Source organism: Schistocerca cancellata, chromosome 9 (genome assembly GCF_023864275.1).
Source record: "Schistocerca cancellata isolate TAMUIC-IGC-003103 chromosome 9, iqSchCanc2.1, whole genome shotgun sequence".
Taxonomy (NCBI): domain Eukaryota; kingdom Metazoa; phylum Arthropoda; class Insecta; order Orthoptera; family Acrididae; genus Schistocerca; species Schistocerca cancellata.
Genome location: NC_064634.1, coordinates 64,821,208 through 64,848,425, shown reverse-complemented (window position 1 = coordinate 64,848,425; position 27,218 = coordinate 64,821,208). Strand labels below are relative to the sequence as shown.

The window sequence follows — 27,218 nt, the reverse complement described above, 5'->3', positions numbered from 1 at the left end:
TATGGAAGCACAATGAACAACATATGGAAAATGAGAATATGCATCAACATGAAACAGCCAATAATCATTGAGAAAGAAGCCAGTGAAATCCACTTCTTAAGTAATAGAACCCAGTACATTGTCCTCAATGGTGAGTGTTCATCGTAAGTGGGGGTATCATCTGGAGTGCCCCAGGGAAGTGTGGTAGGTCCGCTGTTGTTTTCTATCTACATAAATGATCTTTTGGATAGGGTGGATAGCAATGCGTGGATGTTTGTTGATGATTCTGTGGTGTATGGGAAGGTGTCGTCGTTGAGTGACTGTAGGATGATACAAGATGACTTGGACAGGATTTGTGATTGGTGTAAAGAATGGCAACTCTAAATATAGATAAATGTAAATTAATGCAGATGAATAGGAAAAAGAATCCTTTAATGTTTGAATACTCCATTAGTAGTGTAGCGCTTGACACAGTCACGTCGATTAAATATTTGGGCGTAACATTGCAGAGCAATATGAAGTGGGACAAGCATGTAATGGCAGTTGTGGGGAATGCAGGTGTTTTGTCTTCGGTTCATTGGTAGAATTCTGGGAAGATGTGGTTCATCTGTAAAGGAGATCGCTTATAGAATGCTGGTGCAGATGAATAGGAAAAAGAATCCTGTAATGTTTGAATACTCCGTTAGTAGTGTAGCGCTTGACACAGTCACATCGATTAAATATTTGGGCGTAACATTGCAGAGCAATATGAAGTGGGACAAGCATGTAATGGCAGTTGTGGGGAACGCAGGTGGTTGTCTTCGGTTCATTGGTAGAATTCTGGGAAGATGTGGTTCATCTGTAAAGGAGATCACTTATAGAATGCTGGTGTGACCTATTCTTGAGTACTGCTTGAACGTTTGGGATCCCTATCAGGTCGGATTGGGGGAGAAGATAGAAGCAATTCAGAGAAGGGCTGCTAGATTTGTTACTGGTAGGTTTGATCATCACATGAGTATTACGGAAATGCTATAGGAACTCGGGTGGGAGTTTCTAGAGGAAAGGAGGCATTCTTTTCGTGAATCGCTACTGAGGAAATTTAGAGAACCAGCATTTGAGGCTGACTGCAGTACAATTTTACTGCCGCCAACTTACATTTCACGGAAAGACCACAAAGATAAGATAAGATAGATTAGGGCTCATACAGAGGCGTATAGGCAGTCATTTTTCCCCCGTTCTGTTTGGGAGTGGAACAGGGAGAGAAAATGCTAGTTGCGGTACGAGGTACCCTCTGCCACGATTGCGGAGTATGTATGTAGATGTAGATGTAGATGTATACGGTCCCATGCAAGTAATGGTGTTTGCCAAGTAGACAATGATGCCTGGGGAGCTGCTTCGTATGTCACATACTGTGAACGCTTTTGTGCGTGAGACACCACAGTGATCTGCATGTAATAAATGGAGAACTCCGAACAAAGCACTGAGGGGATCAGTACTTCAGAAGCCATGTGATCCATGCCTACAAGTGAACAAAGAATCGATGTCAAAAGATGTAATAATTATGGAGGAGTCGAATGCACAAGAAGGTGGTCAATCTGGCCAACCATGTTGTATGAATATTATGACCTTCCACGTAACGGGACCCAAAGCTAATGCCTTCACGATCTGTGTTGTAGTTCCAGGAAAACCATCAACCATCTGCTGTGTGCTGACATCAATGTGGAAACAAAACAATTCCTCCTCATCAAATCTTGGGTCCAGGCTGGCCTGCAGGTGGGACAAAGCATTGGCATTTGCGTGCTGATTCGTAGGGCGGAAATGAATTTCGTTGTTTGATGCAAAAGGAAAAAGAGTCCAATGTTGAATACAGTGTGCCACTTTATCTGGTAATGTCACAGAAGGACTGAATATGGATATCAATGGTTTGTGATTGATGACCAGATGGAATTTTGTACCATAGAGAAAAACATGGAATTTCTTCACAGCATATACAATGGCCAAAGCTTCCTTTTCTATCTGAGAGTACCTGTTTTGAGCAGGAGTCAGCATTTTTTAGAAGCAAACAATAGGCTGTTGATAGCCATAGGGATTTGTATGAGCCAGTACCACATCCAGCCTGTACAGTGAAGCGGCCATCGCAAGGACCAAGTGGAGGCCTGGTTAGTACGTCACTAAGCACGGCGCAGAATGCAACGTGGTCTTAGGGTGGAAAACATGGTTTCACAGGCCAGCAGCCAGCAAACTGAGTCCCTTTGTACAGCAACACATGTAACGGGTGACGATTGTCACTGCCCCAGTCAAAAATTTATGGTAGTAGGTGACTTTTCCTGGAAAAACCTGAATTTCTTTGACTGACATAGGGTGTGGAAGCAACACAATAACAGAAACATGTTGATGCAGGGGTTTGGGACTCTCATGAGAAACTTCAAAACCGAGATAAATGATAGAAGGTTGAAAAAAATTGACATTTTTCTAAATTACATCTCAACCTGGCCACTTGGAGGACAGAAAAAAAAAGTACAGAGATTTTGTAGATGTAGATGCTCCTCAGTGGAGGGACCACAAACCACAATGCCATCCAAATAGTTTGCACAACCGGCACAGATGGTTTAAGTTGTCACAAAAACATTGAAAAACAGTGGGATCACTGGCAGCTCCAAAAGGCAACTGAAAGTATTGATATGGTCCAAAAGGAGTTGTAACTCTGTATGTAAAGGGAATTGTAAATAGGCATCCGACAAGTTAATTTCTGAGAAATGTTGACGACCTGATAACTTCACAAAGAGTTCACCTTAGTGCGGTATCAGGTAAGTATGCACTACACATTGTGTGTCCGTAGAAACTTTTAAAATTGCCACAGAGGCGTAACCAGTCCAACGATTTCTTTACTATAACTAACTTATGACAGGTAGCCGAGCATTTTGACCAGTCTGTGGGCCCTCAGGGTTAATGAAAGAGAGTTGGATTGCTGATACTTCGCACCATGATTGAATTTGGTTACCTGCAGCTCGTGACACCTTGAACAACTGCGCAATAGCTGAAACCTCTTGAGAGGGATTGATTTTCACACTGGAGGACATGCTCTCGCACTTTAGGGGGAGCTAAATGAATGATAGCATCTGTCACTTGATGCAATAGGCCAAACAATACTGGATTCCATGAGGCAATCTAATTAATCTTTGTCTTGTTCCCTGGGTGTCACTGGGATCGGACGGATCTGGAAAAAATGAGACTGAGCAGAAGGTTCCATGGTATTGTTCACTTGAAAATCATTGGAACACCTCAGTCCAGGAAAGAACAAAGAGAAAAACTCAGAACATAATGCATCTAACTGCATATACGGCACTTGTTCTGACACTAAATTCACTTCATCTGAAGTGATAAAAGCCAAACAACTTAAAAGTATCTAATCCAAAAAAGATTCTCCATACATACATTATCTGCAACAAGAAATGTAAGTGACTAGATACTGACTTGCAGGTCACAGGGCAGAGAATTGGCTGAGAAATGGAATACTCTGTTTATTGTAATTTAGCAACTTTCATGACACAAGAATAAGCAGAGGGGAGCCCAGATCTGTATGATTTTGTGAGTTTAACAAGGCTACCAGAGTTCCTGTATCCATTTGCGTGTGAGTTCCTGTATCCATTTGCATGTACAGAATTAAAAAAAAAAACACGTCAGTGAAAACCTTGTTTGGTGCAACAGAAATAGCAGATACAATGTTTACATCCATACCTGCATCAGGATCTTTGTGCTGAATTTTTGCATTAGAAACAGAAGCAGTGTGACTTATTTTGTGGCAATTATGACAGGTAGCCGAGCATTTTGACCAGTCTGTGGGCCCTCAGGGTTAATGAAAGAGAGTTGGATTGCTGATACTTCGCACCATGATTGAATTTGGTTACCTGCAGCTCGTGACACCTTGAATAACTGCGCAATAGCTGAAACCTCTTGAGAGGGATTGATTTTCACACTGGAGGACATGCTCTTGCACTTCAGGGGGAGCTAAACGAATGATAGCATCTGTCACTGTCTGATCAGCATACTGCTCATTATGGACATCAGACAAGATGATGATGACAGCTTAACCCCTGGAGTTCAGCCACTTATGCTCGATAGGATTGATGTGGATGCTTCCTACAGTGGTAAAACTCAACCCGGGATGCAATGATATGAGTGTGCTTGCAACAGTATTTTGACAGAAGTTCAGACATTTGGTCAAACATGAAAGAAGATGGATCCTGAAAAGGGGCGAGTTAGCATAGGACTTGATACATTCTTCGCAATATCCATGAAAGGAACAAGTCATGGCATAAAATAGCATCAGTAATCCCAAAAGCTTGAAAGTGTTGTCACAGACATTTTTTGTATGCATCCCATTCCTCAGTGGACTCATCATTTGTAGAAAAGGGAGGTGGATAAACAATGGGGGCCGGAGGGCGAAGCGACAGGCAACGTGGCCTGAGGAGTGTGCCAACTAGACGAAACAGAAGCCAGTGATTGAAGTATCTGAGTTTGATTGTCCAACACATGTGTGTGGTAAATAAACTAAAGTTTCCAAAAAATAAAAAAGAGTAGTTACATCATTCTTAACTGTTGATTGTATGTATTGTATTGTATTGTATATTAACCGGGGACCTAGAAACGGCGGAGAGGCTCTGTCTCCGCCACAGCCGCAGTGGTCCACAACTCCACGACGACTACCACAGTCCACTTCACCCCTCCGCTGCCCCACACCGAACCCAGGGTTATTGTGCAGTTTGGCCCCCGGTGGACCCCCCAGGGAACATCTCACACCAGACGAGTGTAACCCCTATGTTTGCGTGATAGAGTAATGGTGGTGTACGCTTACATGGAGAACTTGTTTGCGTAGCAATCGCCAATGTAGTGTAACTGAGGCGGAATAAGGGGAACCAGCCTGCATTCGCTGAGGCAGATGGAAAACCCCCTAAAAACCATCCACAGACTGGCCATCACTGGACCTTGACACAAATCCGCTGGGTGGATTCGTGCAGGGGACCAGGCGCTCCTTCCCGCCAGGAAAGCAGTGCGTTAGACCACATGGCTAACCGGGTGGGCCAACTGTTGATACAATAAATTATAATCAACTTTGTATTTTTACACATTATTTTTGTAATAAAATCAACGAAAAGGATGAGCTTACTTCTTCATCATCAGTTCTTCAAATCTCAGCACTTGATTGGAAATTACCACTGTCATCTCCAACATTCATTTGCGACCTATGTTTCATGTTCATGACTGCCAATGCTGAAAATTCTACCTCGTGCAAGTAGGGTGGTGCAAGAAATATCAACATTCATAGGGCATTGTTACCTACTTGGGGATATCCTGCTTCACTAAGCTTCGAAACTTAAGCAGTGATGAGGAAATGAACTTCAATTTAAATGTGGAGTACGAAGAAATATAATAAATTGCTTTTGTTCTTTGGTGATGAGGGAAGTTCTCTACTGAAAAGACCTTTGATCCACATGTGTTGATAAACTTTTTCTCGAAAGCACATCAGAAATAATCACTGATCACTGATCCACAAACACAGACTTCAGTTCTTCAGTCAACTTGAAGTCATTGTCTTTTAAAACCGAGTGAAGACTGGGGACAATGTGATGCATACCTTTACAATTCAACTTCTCCTTCCACAATACTAGACTGCCGTCTACCACACTGCCACAGTAATGACACTGAGTTGTCGGCATGCTAAAAATCACTACTTGCTCATATATTGTTCTTTTACTCAGAACACAAATAAAACAAATTATTATTTTCTTGAAACCATTGAGATGACCTTAAACTGATGCTATGATGGCTCTTGAAGCCACAATGCATAGTTTGAAAACCTGTAAACGTAATACACTGGTAAGGGCAGTGCTATGTAAATGTGATAATTGTATGAGAATTAATAACTGCAGTGCAATGAAAAGATAAAAGATCCTGTGTGTGGTGTGATTGGATAGCTCATTGCATTAGCTACCAGAATATGCCATGATCATTATTGTTTACATATTTATTTAGCTGGCAAACATGAAGGACTGATGAAGATTTTAATCACTTAATTAATTGCAATTAACAATTAGATATAGGTACACACACAACAGTATGCCATATTATAAGACAGACTTAATTAGCAATAGGTTTAGATATAGGTAATGTATTGCACAGATTTTGCTATTCCAGTGAACAATGTAGTTCAATAATGTAAGTTTGTAGATGTTTTAAATTTAGGTATTATGAGCTGTGTCTCAGAAGTGTGGAGGGGAAATCTATGCAGCCTGTAACAGTGTCAGGCATTCATTGTAAATATAGCTTTTTACTTAATTGTGACTCTGTGAAGTCTGATATGGTCAGTTTGAATTAATAGGGGGAAATCTATGCAGCCTGTAACAGTGTCAGGCATTCATTGTAAATATAGCTTTTTACTTAATTGTGACTCTGTGAAGTCTGATATGGTCAGTTTGAATTAATAGGTTTTTTCAACAGCTCTGGTAACACGCATAAATGTCTACTGCAACCTGTCAGTCTTGGAAACCTCTCTCTTTGCTTAGAGCAGCTGTTAGCAGTGCTTTGATGTGCAACCACATGGACTGGCAGTTTTTCCAACCCGATGATGAGGATATCATCCAGGATGATCTTCCTGCTCTTGTGTGTACTGCACTGTTACCCATTTACAGAAGCTATTGACAATGGCATGTGCCATTTGAATATTGTTCACCAGAAGAGTTGCAGGGTTGGTTTGAGAACTTTTTCCAAACAAGTGACTTATCATCTGCCACCACCCACTCCCTTCCTCCCTTCTCCCAGGGGACATGCTTGGCAACCATGGGGCCCCAGCCCTCACAGCAGTGCTTCTCTTTGTGTGCTGCTTGTCTCCTCTTCTCCTGTCCTTTTCCCCTCTCTTGGGGAGATTTCTCATCCCTCCATGGGCTCTTGAAGCTCATTTGCATTGGTTTGCTTCTAGGAATATTCTCTCTTGTACTGTTCTTTCCCTGTACTGCTCTTTCCCTCTACTGCTCTTTCCCTGTACTGCTCTTTCCCTCTACTGCTCTTTCCCTGCACTGCTCTTTCCCTGCACTGCTCTTTCCCTGCACTGCTGTCTTCCTGTACTGCCCTTTTCCTGTACTGCCCTATTCCTGTACTGCCCTTTTCCTGTACTGCCCTTTCCCTGTACTACTTTTTCCTCATTTTGCTCTTTCCCTGTTCAGTTTTCTCCCTGTTCCACTCTTTCTTTGTTCCTTTCTTTGCTTGTTCTGTTCTTTCCTTGTTCTGATCTCTTTTTCCTCTGCTGCAGCGTTTGAGGCCATTCTTTCTTTCTTCCTTTCCTTCTTATCTTTTCTTCTCCTCCCTATGTGTGCCTGATGGCCACCCGTGCGTTTGACGCCCCGGGTTGGCAAGTAGGGCCCACACATACCCCCTGGTGCAGGCCAGGCCCAGGGAGGGGTGACTGCCTGAGCTGTTACCTTCCTCCTCTGTCGATTGGTCCCTCCGTCTGTTGTTCGGGAGGTGTGACCTGAAGTGAGGACAATCACCTAAGGCGGGAGGCCTCCCCTTTGGAGGGCCCCTGGCTGGAGGGGGCGTGCTATCGGAGACGCTGGCAATTGTGAGGGACTTTTTCCCAATGACTGACTTTCCTTCTCTTTTTCCAAGTGTTTCGCATAAAAGAAAGTGGAATGAGGCTCCTGCCTCAATGTCTCTTCCTGTTGCGCCTTGATATCTAGTAGTCTCACATTTAGATGAAAACCGGACTCTTGCTACTGTTAACCCCTTTGTTATACAGAAAGGCACGGATGGCATCGCCGGCTCTGTGAAGTCATCTTATCGTCTCCACAATGGTACTCTGCTTTTGGAAATTGATAGTGCTCTCCAGCCCCAGAAACTACTCGAGGCCCAAATCCTCCATGACTATCCTATAAAAGTGGAGGCTCACAGGACACTTAACTCGTCCCATGGTGTTATCTGCACCCGGCTATTGGATGGTTTGACGGAAGATGAAATCGCTGATTATCTGTCGGATCAGAGCGTTACCGCTGTTCATCGAGTTATGAAGAAGGAAGCTGCCCACTCGCACATTGTTCCTGACATTCAATCGGTTATCGCTTCCTACTAAGATAAAGGCAGGCTATGAAGTCATCTCTGTGTGCCCTTACATTCCAAATCCGTTGAGGTGTTATAAATGCCATCAGTTCAGTCATACCAGCACATCATGTAAAAACGCAGCCAAATGTATCACTTGTAGCAGGGATGCACACGAGGGTGCCTGTCCACCTCCTTCCCCCCCACTGCGTTAATTGCCATGGAGAACATGCTGCTTCTTTTCATTCTTGTCCCGTCTATCAATATGACCCAGCAGTTCAGGAGATAAGGGTGAAGGAGAAGGTACCTTTTCCTGTTGCCCGGAAACTGTTGGCGAGCTGTAAACTGAATGTCCATTCGTCTGGAACCTACCGCACCATTTTATCGTCCCACGAAAAACATGGCTATGCAAACTTGTGACTTACAGTTCAGTTTGATGGTGGCAAAGTCGCCTCACCTTCAAGCTGACACTCCGTCTCCCATTTCCTGGCTGTAGATTCTGCTACCCGTTCTTTGCCCTCACTGGCGAAGATGGTTGCAACGCAGCCAGCGAACCGTCAATTCAAAAAGGATTATTCCCGGGAAGATTTCTTGCGTACCTTGAGTTTCCAGTCGTCTGTCTCTTCTGCCAATTGCCAAAACAGTCATCCAAAGGCAAACAGTCTTCCCCCTCTCCTACTCGTCGGCCCTTATCGATTCGTCAGTCCTTTTCAACTGACCGACAACAGGGAAGCTCTGTTGATCCTGCTGAGTTGTGGACGAAGATCCTCCACCTGTAGATTCCAGTGGCTGTCCTCCCTCGACGGCTCACCCTAAGCGGCCGTCGAGGTGAGTGTTTCTTATTCATTCTCTGGTGTTCCTAAATTTTATAGCTCTTTTACAATGGAATATCCGTGGCCTTCGGTCTAACAGGGCAGACCTCCAGCTGGTCCTGTGGTCGCAGTGTCCGCTTGTAGTCTGTCTCCAAGAAACCAAGCTACGTCCTCAAGATCATTTTGCTCTTTCCCATTTTACTTCGCCACGGATGGACCTCCCCCTTATGGCGGGGATTCCTGCTCATGGTGGGGTCCTGCTGCTTCTACGAGATGATGTTTGTCATTGTGCTATCCCCTTGCACACCCACCTGCAAGCAGTTGCTGCCCATGTTTGCCTTCCCGAATGTACCTTTTCCCTCTGCACCATTTATATCCCTTTGTATTCTGCTGTCACTAGGGCAGACCTGATGCAGCTTGTTGCTCAGCTTCCTCCATCCTTTCTGCTTCTTGGTGACACCAATGCCCAACATCCTCTTTGGGGCTCGCCTGTCGCCTGCCCGAGAAGTTCTCTTTTGGTGGATCTTCTTAATCGTATTAATCTTGTGTGCCTTAACACCAGCAAAGCCACGTTTCTCTCTTATTCCACGCACAATCATTCCCACTTAGACCTCTCAATCTGATCTGCCCAGCTCGCTCGACGTCTCGAGTGGTGTGCTCTTTACCATACTTACTTGAGTGACCACTTCTCCTGTGTGACTCGCCTGTACAGTCATACCCCACCACAGCGGCCCACTCGTTGGAAATTCTCTCTTGCTGACTGGGAGCTCTATTCGTCCTTGGCAGTCTTTGACGAATGGCCATTTCCCAGCTGTGATGATCAGGTTGAGCACCTCGTGGACGTTATTCTCTCGGCTGCTGCATCCTCTATCCCTCATACTACTACTTCTCCCTGTCAGGTCCCAGTCCCTTGGTGGACTGTAGAGTGCGGCAATGCGATTCGTGCCCGACGAAATGCACTTCGTATCTTTCACCATCATCCTACGTTAACAAACTGCATCTGCTACAAGCAACTACATGCACAGTGCCATCGGACTATTAAGGAAAGCAAGAAAGCATGCTGGATTTCCTTCATCAGATCATTCAACAGATTTACTCCATCCTCTCTCATTTGGGGTGGCCTGCACTGGCTTTCCGGGATTACCGCCCATTCCCCGGTTCCTGGTCTGACTGTGGCGGGAAACATCATAGTCGACCCTGTAGATATTTCCAATGCTTTGGGCCGGTACTTTGTGGAGGTTTCAAGCTCCACCCACTACCATCCTGCCTTCCTTCCTCGGAAGCAAGTGGAGGAGGCTCGTGCAATCTCTTTTCTCTCTTTGAATCGAGACTGCTACAATACTCCTTTTACTATGAGGGAGCTTGAGCATGCTCTCTCCTCATCCAGGTCTTCTACTCCTGGGCCTGATACAATCCACGTCCTCATGCTGCAGTATCTTCCTCCTGTGGGAAAACGCTTTCTCCTCAATACCTACAACCATATTTGGACTGACGCTACATTTCCCACGCTTTGATGTGAAGCTACTGTTGTTCCACTACCTAAGCCTTCCAGCTATCGTCCAATTTCTCTTACCAGCAGCGTTTTTAAGGTGATGGAACGCGTGATCAATGGTCGATCAGTGTGGTGGCTGGAGTCACACCATCTTCTCACTGATGCGCAGTGTGCGTTTCGAAAGCGCTGCTCAGTAGTTGATCATCTCGTCACCCTGTCGATGTTCATCATGAATAATTTTCTGCAGAAGCGACAAACGGTGGCCGTTTTATTTGATTTGGAGAACGCCTATGATACCTGTTGGCAGACAGGCATTCTACGTACTATGCACACATGGAGCTTTCGCAGTCATCTTCCCACTTTCATCCAGGAATTTTTAACAGACACAGTTTTCCGGGTACGTGTGGGTTCCTCCTCATCCCACACCTTTCCACAGGAGAACAGGGTGCCTCAGGGCTCCATACTGAGTGTTGTCCTCCACCTAATTATGGACTGCCTTCCAGCTGGCATTTCCAGCTCTCTTTTCGTTGACGAATTTGCTATTTATTGCAGCTCCTGCAAAGCTGTCTTCAGTGTTGTATGGACGGTCTCTGTTTGTGGAGTGTCACAAATGGTTTCCGCTTTTGTGCTACCAAATCCATTTGCATCAACTTCTGGCAGTACAAGGCGTTTCTTCCACCGTACTTGTGACTGGGCCAAAATGCTCTCCCATTAATGGATGCAACGAAGTTCTTAGGGCTTACGTTCTATGGGAAACTCAGTTGGTCTCCCCACATGTCCTACTTGGCTGCATGCTGCACCCGGTCCCTCAATGTCCCTTGTGTATTGAGTGGCACCTCTTGGGGAGCTGACCGGACTGTCCTCCTCCGCCTCTATTGATCTCTTGTCCACTCCAAGTTGGATTATAAATGCGTTGTCTGCTCCTCTGCACGGGCTTCTATCTTAAACTATCTAAATACAATCCACCATTTGGGGATCCGTCTCGCCACTGGTGCCTTCCGTACTAGCCCTGTTGAAAGTCTCTACGCAGAAGCCGGTGAACTATCACTGTCATACCGGCGCAACATCCTACTCAGTAGGTTTGCATATCAGCTTTCTTCCATGCCAGGCCACCCAACCCTTGACTCTTTTTTTGATGACATTCTTGACTGCCAGTACGAGATGTACGTTTCTTCTCTGCGGCCTCCCACCATCTGCTTTCGTCACCTGTTTCAGCAGCTGAAGTTCACACTTCCTGCCACTTTCCAAATGGGGGGGGGGGGGAGAGCCACTTTCCAAATGGGGGGGGGGGGGGGAGAGCCCTTCGCTACCTTGGCTTCAGACATAGGTTTGTGTTTGTTTTGACCTCAGCTCGTTCCCGAAGGATTCGACTCCCGAACTGACCTATCGCTGCAACTTTCTCGAACTTCGCTCACAACTTGCCGATAGCATACTTTTGTACACTGATGGTTCCAAGTCCACCCACAGTGTTGGCTGTGCTTTTGTCATCGGGGCTGATAAGATTCAATACCGGTTTCTTGACCAGTGCACAATTTTTACAGCAAAGCTTTTTGCCCTCTATCAAGCTGTTCACTATGTCCAGAGGCACCAGCTCACTCGCTGTGTGATCTGCTCTGGCTCCCTCAGTGCCCTTCAGAGTCTGGATGATCCCGATCCAGTCCACCCCATCATTTGACGGATCCAGGACTGCCTCCGTTTGTTTCCAGGTGGGGGAGTCCAAGTGATGTTCACGTGGGTTCCTGGCCATGTTGGTGTGCCTGGGAATGATGCTGATGATGCTGCAGCCAAGGTCGCAGTCCATCTCAGTCAGCCTGCCTCTTACTCTGTTCCCTCAAAAGATATTTGTACTTTTCTCTATTGGCGTATCATGTCACTTTGGCATGACCATTGGTGCTCCCTTCATGGGTACAACATCAGAGAAGTCAAACCTCTCCCGATAGCCTGGTTGACTTCCTCCCGGCCGTCTCACCGTGAGGAAGTAATGTTAGCTCGATTGTGAATAGGGCACTGCTGCTTTAGTCGCCACCACTTGTTGAGTGGCGACCCCTGCACCCAGCTGTTCTTTCTGTGGCCAGCCATTAACAGTCAGACTTTTCCTGATCCTCCGCCCCGTTTTAGCCACTTAAGCCTCAGGGTCAGGCTGCCGCCCGCTTTGCCGGACATTTTAGCAGATGTGGCTTGCATTTAAGTTTTTTAAAAAGCAGTAATATGACAAAAGAGATTTGATTTCTACCTGGTGATGCTGGTGTCCTGTCGAAGTCTTTTAGATACTCTTCCGTAACGTCTTGATGTTTTAGATTTGTTTTTTTTTTTTTCCTTTCTGCATTGGACCTCGCAGCGGTTTTTACCCTCACGGTCCTAGCATTCTATGGTTCTATACTGGGCACTTATGACCTTAGATGTTTTGCACCCTAACCCCCCCCCCCCCACCCCACCCCCACCCCGCCCCAAAAGAAACCTTCTTCCCCTTTCCCTCGTATCCCTTGTACACCTTTGCAGTGTCAGTTCATGCTATTAACTGTGATACACACTGCATACATACAGTCCGCAGCTCGTGGTCTTGCGGTCGTGTTCTCGCTTCCTGAGCACGGGGCCCCGGGTTCGATTCCCGGCGGGGTCAAGGATTTTCGCCTGCCTTGAGATGGCTGGGTTGTCCTCATCATTTCATCATCATTCCTAAACGTGGCGAGTTTGGACTGAGCAAAGGTTGGGAATTTGTACGGGCGCTGATAACCGCCCCACAAACCAAACATCAGATCTTCGACTTGGATGCCCCTGCCCTTCCCAGCTTGTGTGCACTGGGTGGCCACTAGTAATTGTGACATGCCCTTTTTAGAAATCTTGCAGTGGTGATGCTTCCGGTGCCCTTCTCAGTTTGCACCCCAAGCAGCAGCTTGTGTCACTTGAGCCTGAATCCGGGCCTGAGCACTTGCTCTAGATGGAAGCAGTTTTCTGTGACGAGGCTATATTGGCATTTTCTGAGATGGTTGCCACAAAATGCAGTGTCTTCTTGTTTTAATGGTAGTAGAGAACTCTATACTTTTTACCCTGTTAACATACCCTTTAAATGAGAGTGCACTTCATTGACTGTACCGATTTTTTGCTGTGGTGGTAATGTCGTGATTTACATGGTGCATCAGAAACACCTCCCAAATTTTAAACCTAAGAAACACAACAATGCAAAATGACAGTCACAAATGTAATGCAGAGTTTGAAAGAATAATGTTTGCCATTTACATCACATGCATTGTTACACCACAGCTGCGAGCAACAAGGAAGGGTGCCTGGATGAACAAATGCAGTGGCTTGTCAGGACTAGTCAGGCATGTAGTGGACATCATTGAGGTTTTGTGATTGATACTTACTCAAATAATGCCCACTCTGTTCTCCAGCACAGAGTTCATCGTGTAGACGCTTTAGGATAGGTCAACAGGTGAAGGGTCCAGGTAGGAAAATCATTCTGTTATGGTTCAGTTATTTGATAAGAAGGTGTTAAAATGTTAATATAAAGCCACTGTGATCTCCTCAACATTCAGTCTGTATGCATGCATTTGCTACGTAACTCTCGGACTGCACATTCATCTGTCAGGCTATGTCAATAAACAAATACATATTTGGTATTGGTCCACAGGCAATTCTTGACAGATCCTTCACTACCCTCTCAACAGCGAATGTGTTACTGTTTGGTGTGCTCTCACTGATTTCAGAATTGTAGACCCATACATTTTTAAAGAAAAGGCCACAACTGTGAAAGAAACATCTGATCATTATGTACAACTTCTACACAACTTCCTGCAGTCAACACTTAATTACTTAGGGAGTCCTGCTATGTTATTCCACAAGATGGCACCACTGTATACATAGCCAGGTTGTTGATGGTCCCTTCTCAGAGAAATGTTGGCAGGGCATCTGATCCTCTTACAGAGTGATGTTCCATGACTAGGAGGATCATGTGGCACTTCAGGGACGGGCTTTAAATGTGTGTAGAACATGGTCATAATTTGAACGATGTGTTGTTGTTGTTGTTGTTGTTGTTGTCTTCAATCCAAAGACTCATTTGATGCAGCTCTCCATGCTACTCTATCCTGTGCAAGCCTCTTCATCCCCAAGTAACTACTGCAACCTACATCCTTCTGAACCTGCTTAGTGTATTCATCTCTTGGTTTCCCTCTATGATTTTTACCCTCCATGTTTCCCTCCAGTACTAAATTGGTGATCCCTTGTTGTCTCAAAATATGTCCTGTCAACTGATCCTGTCTTAAAGTCAAGTTGTGCCACAAATTCCTCTTCTCCCCAGTTCTATTCAGCACCTTCACATTAGTTACATGATTTACCCATCTAATCTTCAGCATTCTTCTGTAGCAGCACCACATTTTGAAAGCTTCTATTCTCTTCTTGTCTAAACTGTGTATCATCCATGTTTCACTTCCACACATGACTACACTTCACACAAATACTTTCAGAAAAAGAGTTCCTGAGACTTAAATCTACACTCGGATTCCTCTTCTTCAGAAACGCTTTCCTTGCCATTGCCAGTCCACATTTTATATTCTCTCTACTTCGACCATCATCAGTTATTTTGCTGCCCAAATAACAAAACTCATCTGCTGCTTTAAGCATCTCATTTCCTAATCTAATTTCCTTGGCATCACCTGATTTAATTTGACAACATTCCATTATTCTAGTTCTGCTTTTTTGTGTACATGTTGACACTGTCCATTCCGTTTGACTGCTCTTCCATGTCCTTTGCTGTCTCTGACAGAGTTACAATATCATCGGCAAACCTCAATGTGTTTATTTTTTCTCCCTTGATTTTAATTTCTACTCCAAAATTTTTGTTTGTTTGCTTTATTGCTTGCTCATTATACAGATTGAATAACATTGGGGATAGACTACGACCATGTCTCACTCCCTTCTCAACCACTGCTTCCCTTCATGCCCCTCAAATCTTATAATTGTCATCTGGTTTCTGTACACATTGTAAATAGCCTTTTGCTCCCCGTATTTTACCCCTGCCTCTTCAGAATTTGAAAGAGAATATGCCAGTCAGCATTTTCAAACAATTTCTCTAAGTCTTCAATTGCTATGAATGTAGGTTAGTCTTTCCTTAACAACTCTTCTAAGATAAGTCATAGGGTCAGTATTGCCTCGCATGTTTCTGCATTTCTACAGAATTCAAACTGATACTCCCTGAGTTTGGCTTCTACCGGTTCTTCCGTTCGTCTATATATAATTCATGTTAGTATTTTGCAACTGTGTCTTATTAAAAAGATAGTTCAGTAATTGCCACACCTGTCATTGCCTGCTTTCTTTGGGATTGGAATTATTATATTATTCTTGAAGTCTGCAGGTATTTCCTCTGTCTTGTACATCTTGCTCACCAGATAGTAGAGTTTTGGTATGGCTGGCTCTGCCAAGGCTATCAGTAGTTCTAACGGAATGTTGTCTACTCCTGGGGCCTTGTTTCAACTTGGGTCATTCAGTGCTCTGTCAAATTCATCACACATATATTCCTTCTCATCTTCATTTATGTCCTCTTCCATTTCTATAATATTGCCCTCAAGTACATCACCCTTGTATAGACCCTCTATATACTCCTTCCACCTTTCTGCTTTCCATTATTTGCTCAGGACTGGTTTTCCCTCTGCGCTCTTGATATTCATACATGTGGTTCTCTTTTCTCCAAAGGTCTCTTTAGTTTTCCTGTAGGTGGCATCTATCTTAGCCATTTTGCACTTCCTGTCAGTCTGGATGATACCATTTTCAAAACCTAAAGTGTGTGTGTGTGTGTGTGTGTGTGTGTGTGCGCGTGTTGTAAACAGCAAACACGACTCTTTCAAACTGTGCATTAAATGTATGAATGTCATTCGTCTATATCTACATCATACTCCGCATGCCACCTAATGATGTGTGGTGGAGGGCACTTTCGGTACCACTACCTGATCCCGCCAAACCTGTTCCACTCACGAATATTGTGTGGGAAGAATGATGGTCAGTAAGTCTGTGTATTGGCTCTAGTTTCTCAATTTTTCTCCTCGTGGTCAATACGCGAGATGTATGTGGGGGTAAGTAATATGTTGTCTGACTACTCCTGAAAAGTGCTGTCCTAAAATTTCAATAGCAAATCTCTCCGTGATACACAACGTTTGTCTTGTAACACCTGCCAGTGGAGTTTGTTTAGCATCTCTGTAACGCTATCTCACCAGCTAAATGATCCTGTGACGAAACATGTCGCCATTTGTTGCATCTCCTCTGTCAGTAATACCTGACAGGGATCCCAGAGAGATGAACAATAATCAAGAAACGGGCGAACAGGTGCCTTATAAGCCACTTCTTTCGTGGATGAGTTGCATTTCCTTAAGATTCTTCCAATGAATCTGAGTCTTGTATCTGCTTTTCCCACTATCTGTTTTGTATGTTCATTCCACTTAAGGTTGCTCTGGATAGTTGCGCCTAGATATTTTATGGCAGATGCTGTCTCCAGCTGTTTGTCATCAATAGTGTAGCTATACAGTAGTGGATTTCTTTTCCTATGTATGCTCAATATGTTACATATCTTTACGTTCAGGGTCAACTGCCAGAGTCTGCACCATTCATCAGTTTTCTGCAGGTCATTCTGCAAATTTTTACTATCTTCTGGCGTTACTACTTTGTATTAACAACTGCATCATCTGCGAATAGCCTTAAAGAGCATCCAATGCTTTCTACTAGATCATTTATATATTTGTGGTACTCCGGATATTACCTTTACCTCTGTCGTTTTAGTTCCATTAAGAGCGACGTGTTGGAGTCTATCTGCAAGAAAGTCTCGAATCCAATCGCAGGTCTGCTCTGATACTCTGTAAGCTAGTATTTTTTTTATGAAAAGGCAGTGTGGGACAGTGTTAAATGCCTTACTGAAATAAAGGCACACAGCATCAGCCTGAGCCCCGTTGTCCACTTCGCTGTGGATCTCGTGGAGGACAGAGCGAGCAGAGTTTTGCACGATCTCTGTTTGTGGAATCCGTGTTGATTTTTATAGAGTAGCTGTTCATTTTCCACTAACATTATAATTCTTGAGCATAAAACATGTCCTATAATTCTACAACAGATTGACGTCAATGATATAGGTCTATAATTGTGTGGATTTGTCATTTTGCACTGTCGTGTTATATAAGCGTAAAACTCGAGAGCTATTTCTTCTGCACCCTCTATTTGGAGTCCCCCATATTGGCCAGAAAATATAATCTATAAACACAATAATGTTTGTCACCACTTTCATTTCAGAAATATTTTTGGGTTAGTAATACAAATTCCTACAATAAATAAATTCTCTGTTCATAATAAAAACGGGTATTTTGTAAATACGAAAAATGTTCTGTTCTCTGCTCCATACAGAAGCGACAGGAACTGGAACAGATAGCTTCCCGCCGAACCAACATCTTGACGTGGGTTGGCCTCGGCCTTATGTCGGTGCAGTTTGGCATCCTGGCACGGCTCACCTGGTGGGAGTACTCCTGGGACATCATGGAGCCCGTCACTTACTTCGTGACCTACGGAACGGCTATGGCTGCCTACGCCTACTTCGTATTGACCAGACAGGTATGTATTTTTGGGGTGTATGTGTATGTGGGAGGGGGAGGGTTGAGGGTGGTGGGTGGGAGGACAGTGCTGCCAGTTGCCATGCAAATTACAGAATAATGAGGAAACTTTTGCTGTAATCAAGGAGTAAATGCGAAAATGATAACACTAAAAAAATAAGAAAGTGCCTATTACATACTTCAGAGACAATGGCAAAGAACCCATTTGTTGGCCTTTTACCATCAGACTCTCACCTGCAGCTAATGACACTGACTAGTTAGTGATACTGTTTTATGGTACAATTGTAGAATCTGTATTGATTAATAAATTCTCTTTTCCTTCCAGAGAAATAAGGTATGAGAGAATTCTACAATGCACAATTGAACTTGAAGTCTTTATTTCAAATACAGAGGTCTAAATATATGCATACATATGCAGGTGCTGCATTTACTCTTAAAGACATTTATTTGTCTAAAATTTTTGCAGCATTCCCACGCAAATGTATGTCAGAAAAGGAGTCTGCACTTGATTATACATCTTACACACTGTTTGAGGAAGTCAGGAATTTTCTACAGATTCTGTATCCATACATTTGAGTAGGAAATAAAAACGCCTGGTTGTGCAGCTCAGTATTCAGACACATCAACATAAAATAGTTTGGAGCCAACCTATTTGTGTTACACCAGTGTTTCATGTTCTTCCTTGACTCTTCTGAGTCTTAGGTTTTGATATTTGCTAGGTGCAGCTGTAATGTATGATTATAGTATCATTGCAGCATTTAAAATGGGGTAGCAATACCTTGAGCTGCTGCAAAATCTGAAAAAGCATTGTTGCCTTAACATGTGCTATCTTTTGGGAATTTGGCTTCTGTATCTTGTGTAAGTTCAAGACTGCCCCTCCGAGTATCAGCAGTAGGGTTAACTAAGTCCTGAGTGTAATACAAAATTATTTTATTGATTGGTGTAAAAACTTATACACCAACTGAGGAATTATTACTGTGTTTTTAAAATAATTTTTTACAGGGCACTGAAAATGGGTTTTAAGGCTACGGTATGAAAAATAAACAAAAAGTTGAGAGATGCAAGTGGTGTTCAAACATGCAAAATATTGCAGTCAGGCTGCTGAATGCTAGAGAATTCATCAAGATTAATAAAAAGTGTTTACTAAACAGCAGCACACTATTTCAGTCGTAGTTGCCAGTGTTGTGGTGTCAACATTGGCACATGCATGGATCATCAGCAGTGAAAGTGCATCGTTAGGAGTGTCTGGTGCACTGTGTATTCGGACACACTTGTACTCTGCCAAGGATTACAGTCTGATGTTAGTTCCACCACAGTTTGCCACCTGTCCTGTTTTACCAGTTGCCAAATCTACGATGTCCAACATCTGTAATGAGGGGTGGCCGCACAACCCTGCGACATCTGGACTCGGTTTCACCACATGTTGAAGACACGCACCACAACACTCCTCGAACACCCAACCATCTCTAATGAGCTCATTGCCGATGGTACATTCAACACTAATCTCATCCTCCTCCTCGAACCGTGCAGTTCCTGAAATGCTTGTGCCAAGCTCCCGAGCCATTGCAGTCTGCCCTCCGTCGAACTCAAATAGATCGCACGCCTTCCCCATTCTACACATTGACAGCATTTTCACTGATACTGCGTGCTCTGTGATGTGCCTGACTAGTAGTCATTCCTTGCCAGGTGACACTGCTATTGCCTAGATGGATTTATACTGATAGTAGATCAGTGGTAATAATGTTCTGCCTGATCAGTGTTTATGTAGCTGGTGCGCCAACATCCGAGGGATTTTCCCGTTTCATTACCACTGTAGTCCTCCTTTTTGCTGTTGGTAGTGGTCATTTGCTTCAGCATGGGAATGCAGGACCCATATCCTTTGATACTTTCTTCTTTCTTGTTAAAGCTAGTGTCATGTTTATCAGTTTCTGTAGCTTCCCTGAACAGATAAAAGCAGAAGTTTTCTGCCATCAGTTTCAAATGTTGGTTCTCTAAATTTTCTGAATGATATTCCTCAAAGAGGATGCTACCTTTCCTCCAGGGATTGCCATTCGAGTTGCCGAAGCATCTCTGTAATACTAGCGTGTTAATTGAACCTGCTGGTAACAAATCTAGCAGCCTGCTTCTGAATTGCTCCAATGTCTTCATTTAATATGGCTGGTGGAGACCCAAACACCCAAGCAGCCCTCAAGAATGGGCTGTAGTAGTGTTCTACATGCAGTCTCCTTTACAGATAACACAAACTTTCCTAAAATTCTTCGAATAACAAGACCCTATCATCACACCAACTAGAAATGCCACCCTCTCATACACCACAGCATCATCAGCAAACACCCGTAAATTGCTGCTCATCCTGTCTGTCATATTATTTATGTATATAGAGAATTACAGCAGTCCTATTACATTTCCCTGGAGCACTCCTGACAATACCCTCATCTCTGATGAACACTCGTCATCAAGGACAACTTACTGGGACTTTAGAGTTAGGAAGTCTTTGAGCCACTTGCATATCTGGGAAGCTACCCTGTACAGTCGTACCTTTGTTAACAGTTTGCAGTGGGGCACTCTGTCAGTTGCTTTTTGGAAATCTGAGACTATGGAATTTTTATTTGGTAGCCCTCTCACAGTGTGTGCTCCGCCATGCCCGATTTTTCTTACTGCACCTACCTGCAATACTGCAAGTGTCAGCAGGGATGGAAATGTTGTATATACTACAATCGAGTTTTGTGTGGAACCAATATTACAGTGAATCTATTAATAATATGTGTTCTGTATTTGTAACTTTTTAAACAAGAAAATAAGCTATATTTGTTTGTACACTGTAGACATACCTCATTCTTTTTTCTACACGGGTTATTTTGCTCTCTGCTTATTTTTCAGGAGTACCTTCTTCCAGATGTGAAGGACCGCCAGCACCTCATCATCCTGCACAAGCGTGCCCGAAAGGTGGGATTGGACCTGGGCCGCTACAACCAGCTCAAGGACAGCATCGCTCAGCTGGAAGCGGACCTGCGCCGGCTGCGTGATCCCCTGCAGCTGCACCTGCCCCCCCACCACCTGTCGTCGGCACGGTCACGGCCGGGCGCCGGCGCGGATGCCACCGAGCCGCGCTCTCCCCTCGAGCGTGCCCAGGCGCACATACGTAGCCTCCTGCAGCGCGGCAGGAGCGCCACGAGGGGGTCCACGTAACCGCGTTCTGCTGTCTGTTCTCTAATGTTTTTCTACCAGATACCTTTGCAGTTCGAACTGGCGTGTACAAAGTGGGGTTCCTGAGATGGTCTTATTCAAATATTAACCGACCCAAAATTCTGAGTATTCTGTGGTTTGTGAGAAATAATACGTGCTCAAACTGAAGGTGTCTGTGAAGAAAAATAAACACTAACTGTAGCTGCCGAGGGCCTAGCGAGTATGTCGCAGCACGGACTGCTAGTAACCTTCCTCGCGCTCGAAATTTTGTTGTCCACCCACACGGACGTTTGCCGCATTGTACTTAGGAAACGATTACTTAATATCGAACGTCGCTTCTCTGGGTTCTACCTAAATCTTGAGAATCTTTGTTTTGTATCTAGAATGTGACCTCGGTAGAGGTAACAAATTTTGACAGTAGTGTCAGTTTTGTATGCCCTTTAAAGAAACATGCCTAACGGTCTGACATTTCTCCAGTTTCTCTGCATGAAGAAACTGAGAGAGCTGTTATTAAAATTGGGATATTTTGTAGGGAAACTTAACTTTTCTGCGCTCTGCTGAGTCATTAAAAAGCCGGAATATAACTTTTGCATAATAGCTCTGTATGAAATGGTGTGTGGCATCGAATTAATGTGTTCCGATTTTGAGCGAATGTCAGGTTAAAGTATTGTAATTGTTATGTAACTGTATTGTGCTTTCAATTTAAAAAGCAGATCGTCGAGTTTCGAAGACTGGTCTAATTGAATGGATGTGCCTCGAGTGAAGTCTATAGAGAGTCGAGATGCACGTGCGAATTACTTTCGTGGAGAAGTTGTAGATTCTAGTGTGTAAAACGGTAAACCAGTTTCCTCGTCACTGTCAGGAATAGACTGGTTCTTCGTGCCCGAAGACAAGTTTCTTTATTTCATTTTAAATTGCCAGAACTAGTTCCGTTCTTTCAGCTAAAATATTACTGAAAGAGCTATTATCTACAGTTACCAGACAGGCTAAGATGATTATAGATACAGATTACAGTGCAACCTTTTTTACTCTTGTTGTTAGCTTTATTGTACTGTGGTTATGTCAACATGGTGCTTCCTACAAAGCAGCCAAATGTACAATTAAAATAAGGTAATTTGTGGAGATGTAGTTACTTGAATATTGGTTGGAGATTGTATAGTGGCTGTTCAGTTGGTAACATACTGAGTGCTAAGACTGTGATGAAATATTGTGTTGCTAAGCTCTGCTATCTCCAACTTTTGAGAGAGAATATATTTTCTGATTTTTAGTATATGGCTGCACTTGGTTACCAGAAGTAATAAGCTGTGTGAAATATACTCATTTCAAGCATTATGTTTTGTATAATTTCACATGGAAGGCAGGTGTTGATTGTAATAATGGTTTGGCAGGTGAAAGTGAGGTAGCTAAAGTAGTTCAATAGCACCAGACAGCTGCTCTTGTGCACTCGTCATTATGTCCTGTTACTGCAGAATGATACTGTGAAGTATTCATCTCTTTACATATACATTCAAATTCTTATACAAATTAAAGCTGATGTCCAAGATTGCAAGTTATAATCGGAACTTGGCGTATGAGGTCCTAATATCATTCATGTCCAGATTGGGTGACCTATTCCTGTTCTAATTGAAACTACTTTTATTTAGATTTGCATGCTTCATCGCATTTCCAGAATGTAAGTTGCTAAAATAGAAGCCTACCAAGCGATCAAGTTTTATGTGGCCCGGCATCAAGAAAGATGTTCATTACAGGACTGAGTGCAGAGAGAAATATTTCACACAGTTATTTTTCTATATACTGCAACATTGCTAGAGAAAATCACTTACATAAGATTTGTGCCTGCCAGTGTTCCCCCTTTTTGCTTCAATTTCCTCAGCCTGTTGCTGGTCCACCTCACAAACAGATACGTACTGAAACTGTAAAACTGCAAAATATTCGTGACCGGTTTCTGATATTTAATCATAAGTTATAAATATAAAGAAAGGGAATGAAATTATGTCTTTTGTACTGTTACAACTGTCTTCAATCAAAATCTGCCTACAGCACAACATATTTCCTCAGCTATACATTCCTAACAAGGTAACCAATGTGACACCGTTGTTATGTAGTAAACAAGCAGAGCAGTACATATCACAAGCATTGCAGCAGAGTAGTAGAGTTGAATTCGCTGCAGTACATTTAGATGCCTTATGTAGCCGCCATAATGCTACTTATTGCTGTAGCTAATAAAGTGCTTTGTAAAAATTAATATTTAACTGGTTGCACAAATTGTGTGTGTTTTGTTTTCCATCACAAGGCTTAATCATACAAGAATGTGAATTTAGTTTTTTAATTTGTTGCACCTGATGAATTTCCTACTTTCATCCTTTGTGTAAGTTTGATATGTAATTATGGGTAGGAACATGGTTGAATAGGTATCTGAGGTCCTGATTATGTATCTTTGTATGAAGAGCTTTCAGCATAAAAAAATCTTCCTTTTACATATTTTTAAACTTGTACAAAATGTGAGTCATCTGTGAGCATGTGGAATGTACATTTAGGTGTAAGATACTTTTGTATCAGTGTATTCACAGCTATTAATATGAATTGTAGAAAAGGGAGGAAAGTGCAGATTTTTGCAGTACTGAATGAGTTGAACTGTTGCTTCTGAACACTGAAAATTAGACAATCAGTAGCTGTAACAAATTTGATATTTCACCAAAGCAGAGACCCTCGTATCGAAACCTTTTTTCAATGGATTTACAATTTAGATGGCACAGAGAAACTGGCTGCATTGTACATAATCAGGCCCCTAATACTACTCTTTGTAATACAGAGCTATTGAAATGAAGTTTTATTTCTTTTCCTAGTTTGTAATTTGTACTAACATATAAATTAATTTTAATCTGCTTATTAATTTGTAATTTTGAGTTTAGTGCTTTTACTTGCAATCTAAGTTTCGATAGTTATATAACAAGCATTTATACATTTAATAAACATATATTAACAAAAAGTCAACCTAAGAGTTTCCTTAAAACAAAATCTTTTGAAATTCTCATTCAGTAATAAAGAGGAGCAAGTGATCTCTCAGTGAAGCATTATCTATATTAGCCAATAGAGTATTTTGCTAATTGATTTAAAAATAATAAAACCAGCCAACTAACTGCATGCAAAAGCTAGTGCCAAGATTTTAAATTAAGATTTCTAAAACATAAAACATGGTATGTCTAAATTTGCTATTTAGCATGTTGTAGCTATTCTGAAAATATTTGTAAAAACAATTTTAAAACTACAAGAAAAGTCACTAAACTATGTAAAATGCATTCAGCTCAACTTTCTTCAAAATGGTTATTTCCTTCCCTTCTTCAAATGCACGAATTGTTAATATATCTTATGAATTACAAAATGGATTCCTGTACACTCAGGTTTGTTAAGTGTACATGGAAAAGAGCAAAGCAGTAGGTAACTTTGTGATAATCTCAGTTTTTTTTTTAAAAAAAATTTCATATACATTAATATCTATTTTATCTAATGCTTATTTCTTATAGCATTAGAATGTGTGTGTGTCATACATTGTGTAAAATTAATGCAGACTGATTAAATTGTGGAAGAAATAAAATGAAACTGCCATACTGGAATAATGTAACTTCTTAATTGTTGAAGAGTTAATATTAATTCTTGTCATTCACTTTCTGGTTTTTATTTTGATCAATTGGTTTAGGTTTCACTGTTACATCTGATCTCATTTTAATTTGACAGTAACAATATATGACATTAAAGCAGTTCATATAATCTCATTTTCATAAAAGGTTTTGTTACAATACCAAGAAAATTAAAGGAAAGGTGACTCAAACTGATACCTTATCTTTAGGTCAACTCTCAGGCACAATGAATGTTGACTACTTGAGTAGTCTGTGCCTTATTAATTGCTTATATTGAGGCTTTCATCAATACTGTTGCTTTATCCTACATAAACACTAAATTACATTTGTCATGTATAATATATCTTGTCTTACAGAAAGTGCATCATTACCCTTTTCTACAAGATGAAATTGCAAAGAAAACAAAGTGTCAGGGGCACAATGCACTGAACCTTTCACTACTGAATTCCATTTAAACATTGTTCAATTTTTCTGTTAGATAACCTCCTATATTCCTGTTATCATATAGCTTAATTATGTACTAAATTATGGTACATCCTCTTTGTTTTTGCCATCAACTACTAAGGACAACACATCCACGTGGAAACCTGCATGGCACTGTAATGGTCACAAAGTGGCAGAAGATACATTCAGTTTTGTTTGACAATGTCACTTGAAAACAAACCTTTGAAGAATTGTGTGTTCATAAAATCCAGTTCAACTTCCACATTCATGTTAATGAGATATAAATAAAATCTGTTACACAGAAGTAAATATTCCACCAGATAACATCCTATACCACTATAATAGATTGTGCACCCCAAACCCACATGGAACAGAAGATGCATAATTATAAAATCTGCTGGCTAAGACTGTGCACGTACATGTTGGCTTCACTCAATGCTACATTTAGGCTGTTGAAAGATAATTCCACACAACATGTAACTTAGAAATTGTTTCAGTTTAATAAAGAGAATACCAAACAGTTTGCCATTATAACTGGTTGACCAGCTGCTATGATGCTGAGTTGCCATATCTTGAATGTGTTATCCTGGTGCACTTCCATCTGAATAAGATTTTTCTCATAATGAGTAACTGCTTGCTTACAGTAAAACACACTTGTGTAGTCCTTATCTTATCAGAAATTCTCCTTTCATTGTAATACGAGTAATATAATGTTTGATACAAATTGCACATTAAAATTCAAAGTGGCAGACCCTACATTTAACTGCTACATTATCATAATGACCAATTGTTGAATGAATATGTGCACTGAAGGCAGTGTCTTTCTTTCTGTCTGACCCATCTCCCCCCCCCCCCACCCCTCCCCCACATTTCCCTCCCCCCTTCTCTCTCTCTTATTGTCAAAACAGCATAAAAATTGCAACATTAAAAGTATTTTGCAAATTTCTTAACAAATGTTAACAATGTTGTGGAATGTTTAGATATTACTTTGAAGATGTATTTTTTCTTTTATTTAATTATTGAAATTGTCCACAGTTAATTTGTTAAACCAAAAGTTTAATTGACTCTCACAGTGCAGTCAGTAGACAGATAAGCCCACCTCTCACAATGATGTGCAAGTGCTGTATTACAAAACTTGGTGCAGTCAGAATACAGACATATTTACACAGCTCTTTTAGGAAGCACACTTTGCAAAAAAAGAAAGAAAAAAGGAAAAAAAATAAAGCTTTTTACATCACTACTCTCCTTTGGAAATTACACCTTCCTCCCAATATTTAGCCAAGTTTTCTGTACGACATTGCGGAAGTTTCCACAGGTCTGACAGGGTATAAAACTGTGCAGGTGAAAATTTCATATTTTTACCGACAAAGTCTCAACTTGTATTTTTTATTTTCATTTTATTAATTTCATGCACAAGTTCAGTGTAACTCATTGTGTACTATGTATTTGTAAAATATAGTTCTGACATTCTGTAACTGTGTTCATTTCTCAGGTTAGCTGAAGACAAATATAAACTTTCTTTATTGCTGTTCCAGGTATCTTATTAATGAGTTACAGAAGCAAAACTGTATGTTTGTGCAATATATCTTTTGCATGTTTTTCCTGATCCCACAGATTTGCAAAATATTTTGTAAATAGAGAGACTGGAAGTTCCTTTTATACATTACTAAATTTACAGTTGGATATACTAGTGATTGTTCAATGAGCTTATATAACTGTAAAAACCTATTAGTTTTAGAAATTTTGTACATTTATGTAAAAGTAATTTCATGATTCTGAGGTTGACACAACATTAATATTTTACTAAAAGGTTATGTGTTTGAGCAGAATTTCTTTCCATTATAAAAAGGAACAGCATATGTGAGGTCTGACAATTCTTTCAGTTATTATTTTAAGTACAGGTTATGTCAACATTTCTTTTGATCTGTGCACATAATTTTAAAAATTAATTGAAATGAACAATAAATAGTAAAGAAATAAAAGTGAGACAAGAGTACACAAGAACATGGGTACACTGGAA

The 27,218-nt window shown here is 41.9% G+C and overlaps 1 protein-coding gene across 1 annotated transcript in view; it reads left to right on the top strand.

Annotated features, from left to right (window-relative positions):
- Positions 1-21,119, top strand: part of LOC126101184 (calcium uniporter protein, mitochondrial) — an 81,194-nt gene extending 60,075 nt beyond the window's left edge. Inside the window, exons 4-5 of the mRNA XM_049911881.1 lie at positions 17,728-17,931; positions 20,811-21,119. Of these exons, the coding sequence (XP_049767838.1) occupies positions 17,728-17,931; positions 20,811-21,119 (513 nt within the window). The remainder of the gene's footprint in view (positions 1-17,727; positions 17,932-20,810) is intronic.
- Positions 21,120-27,218: the final 6,099 nt, after the last annotated feature.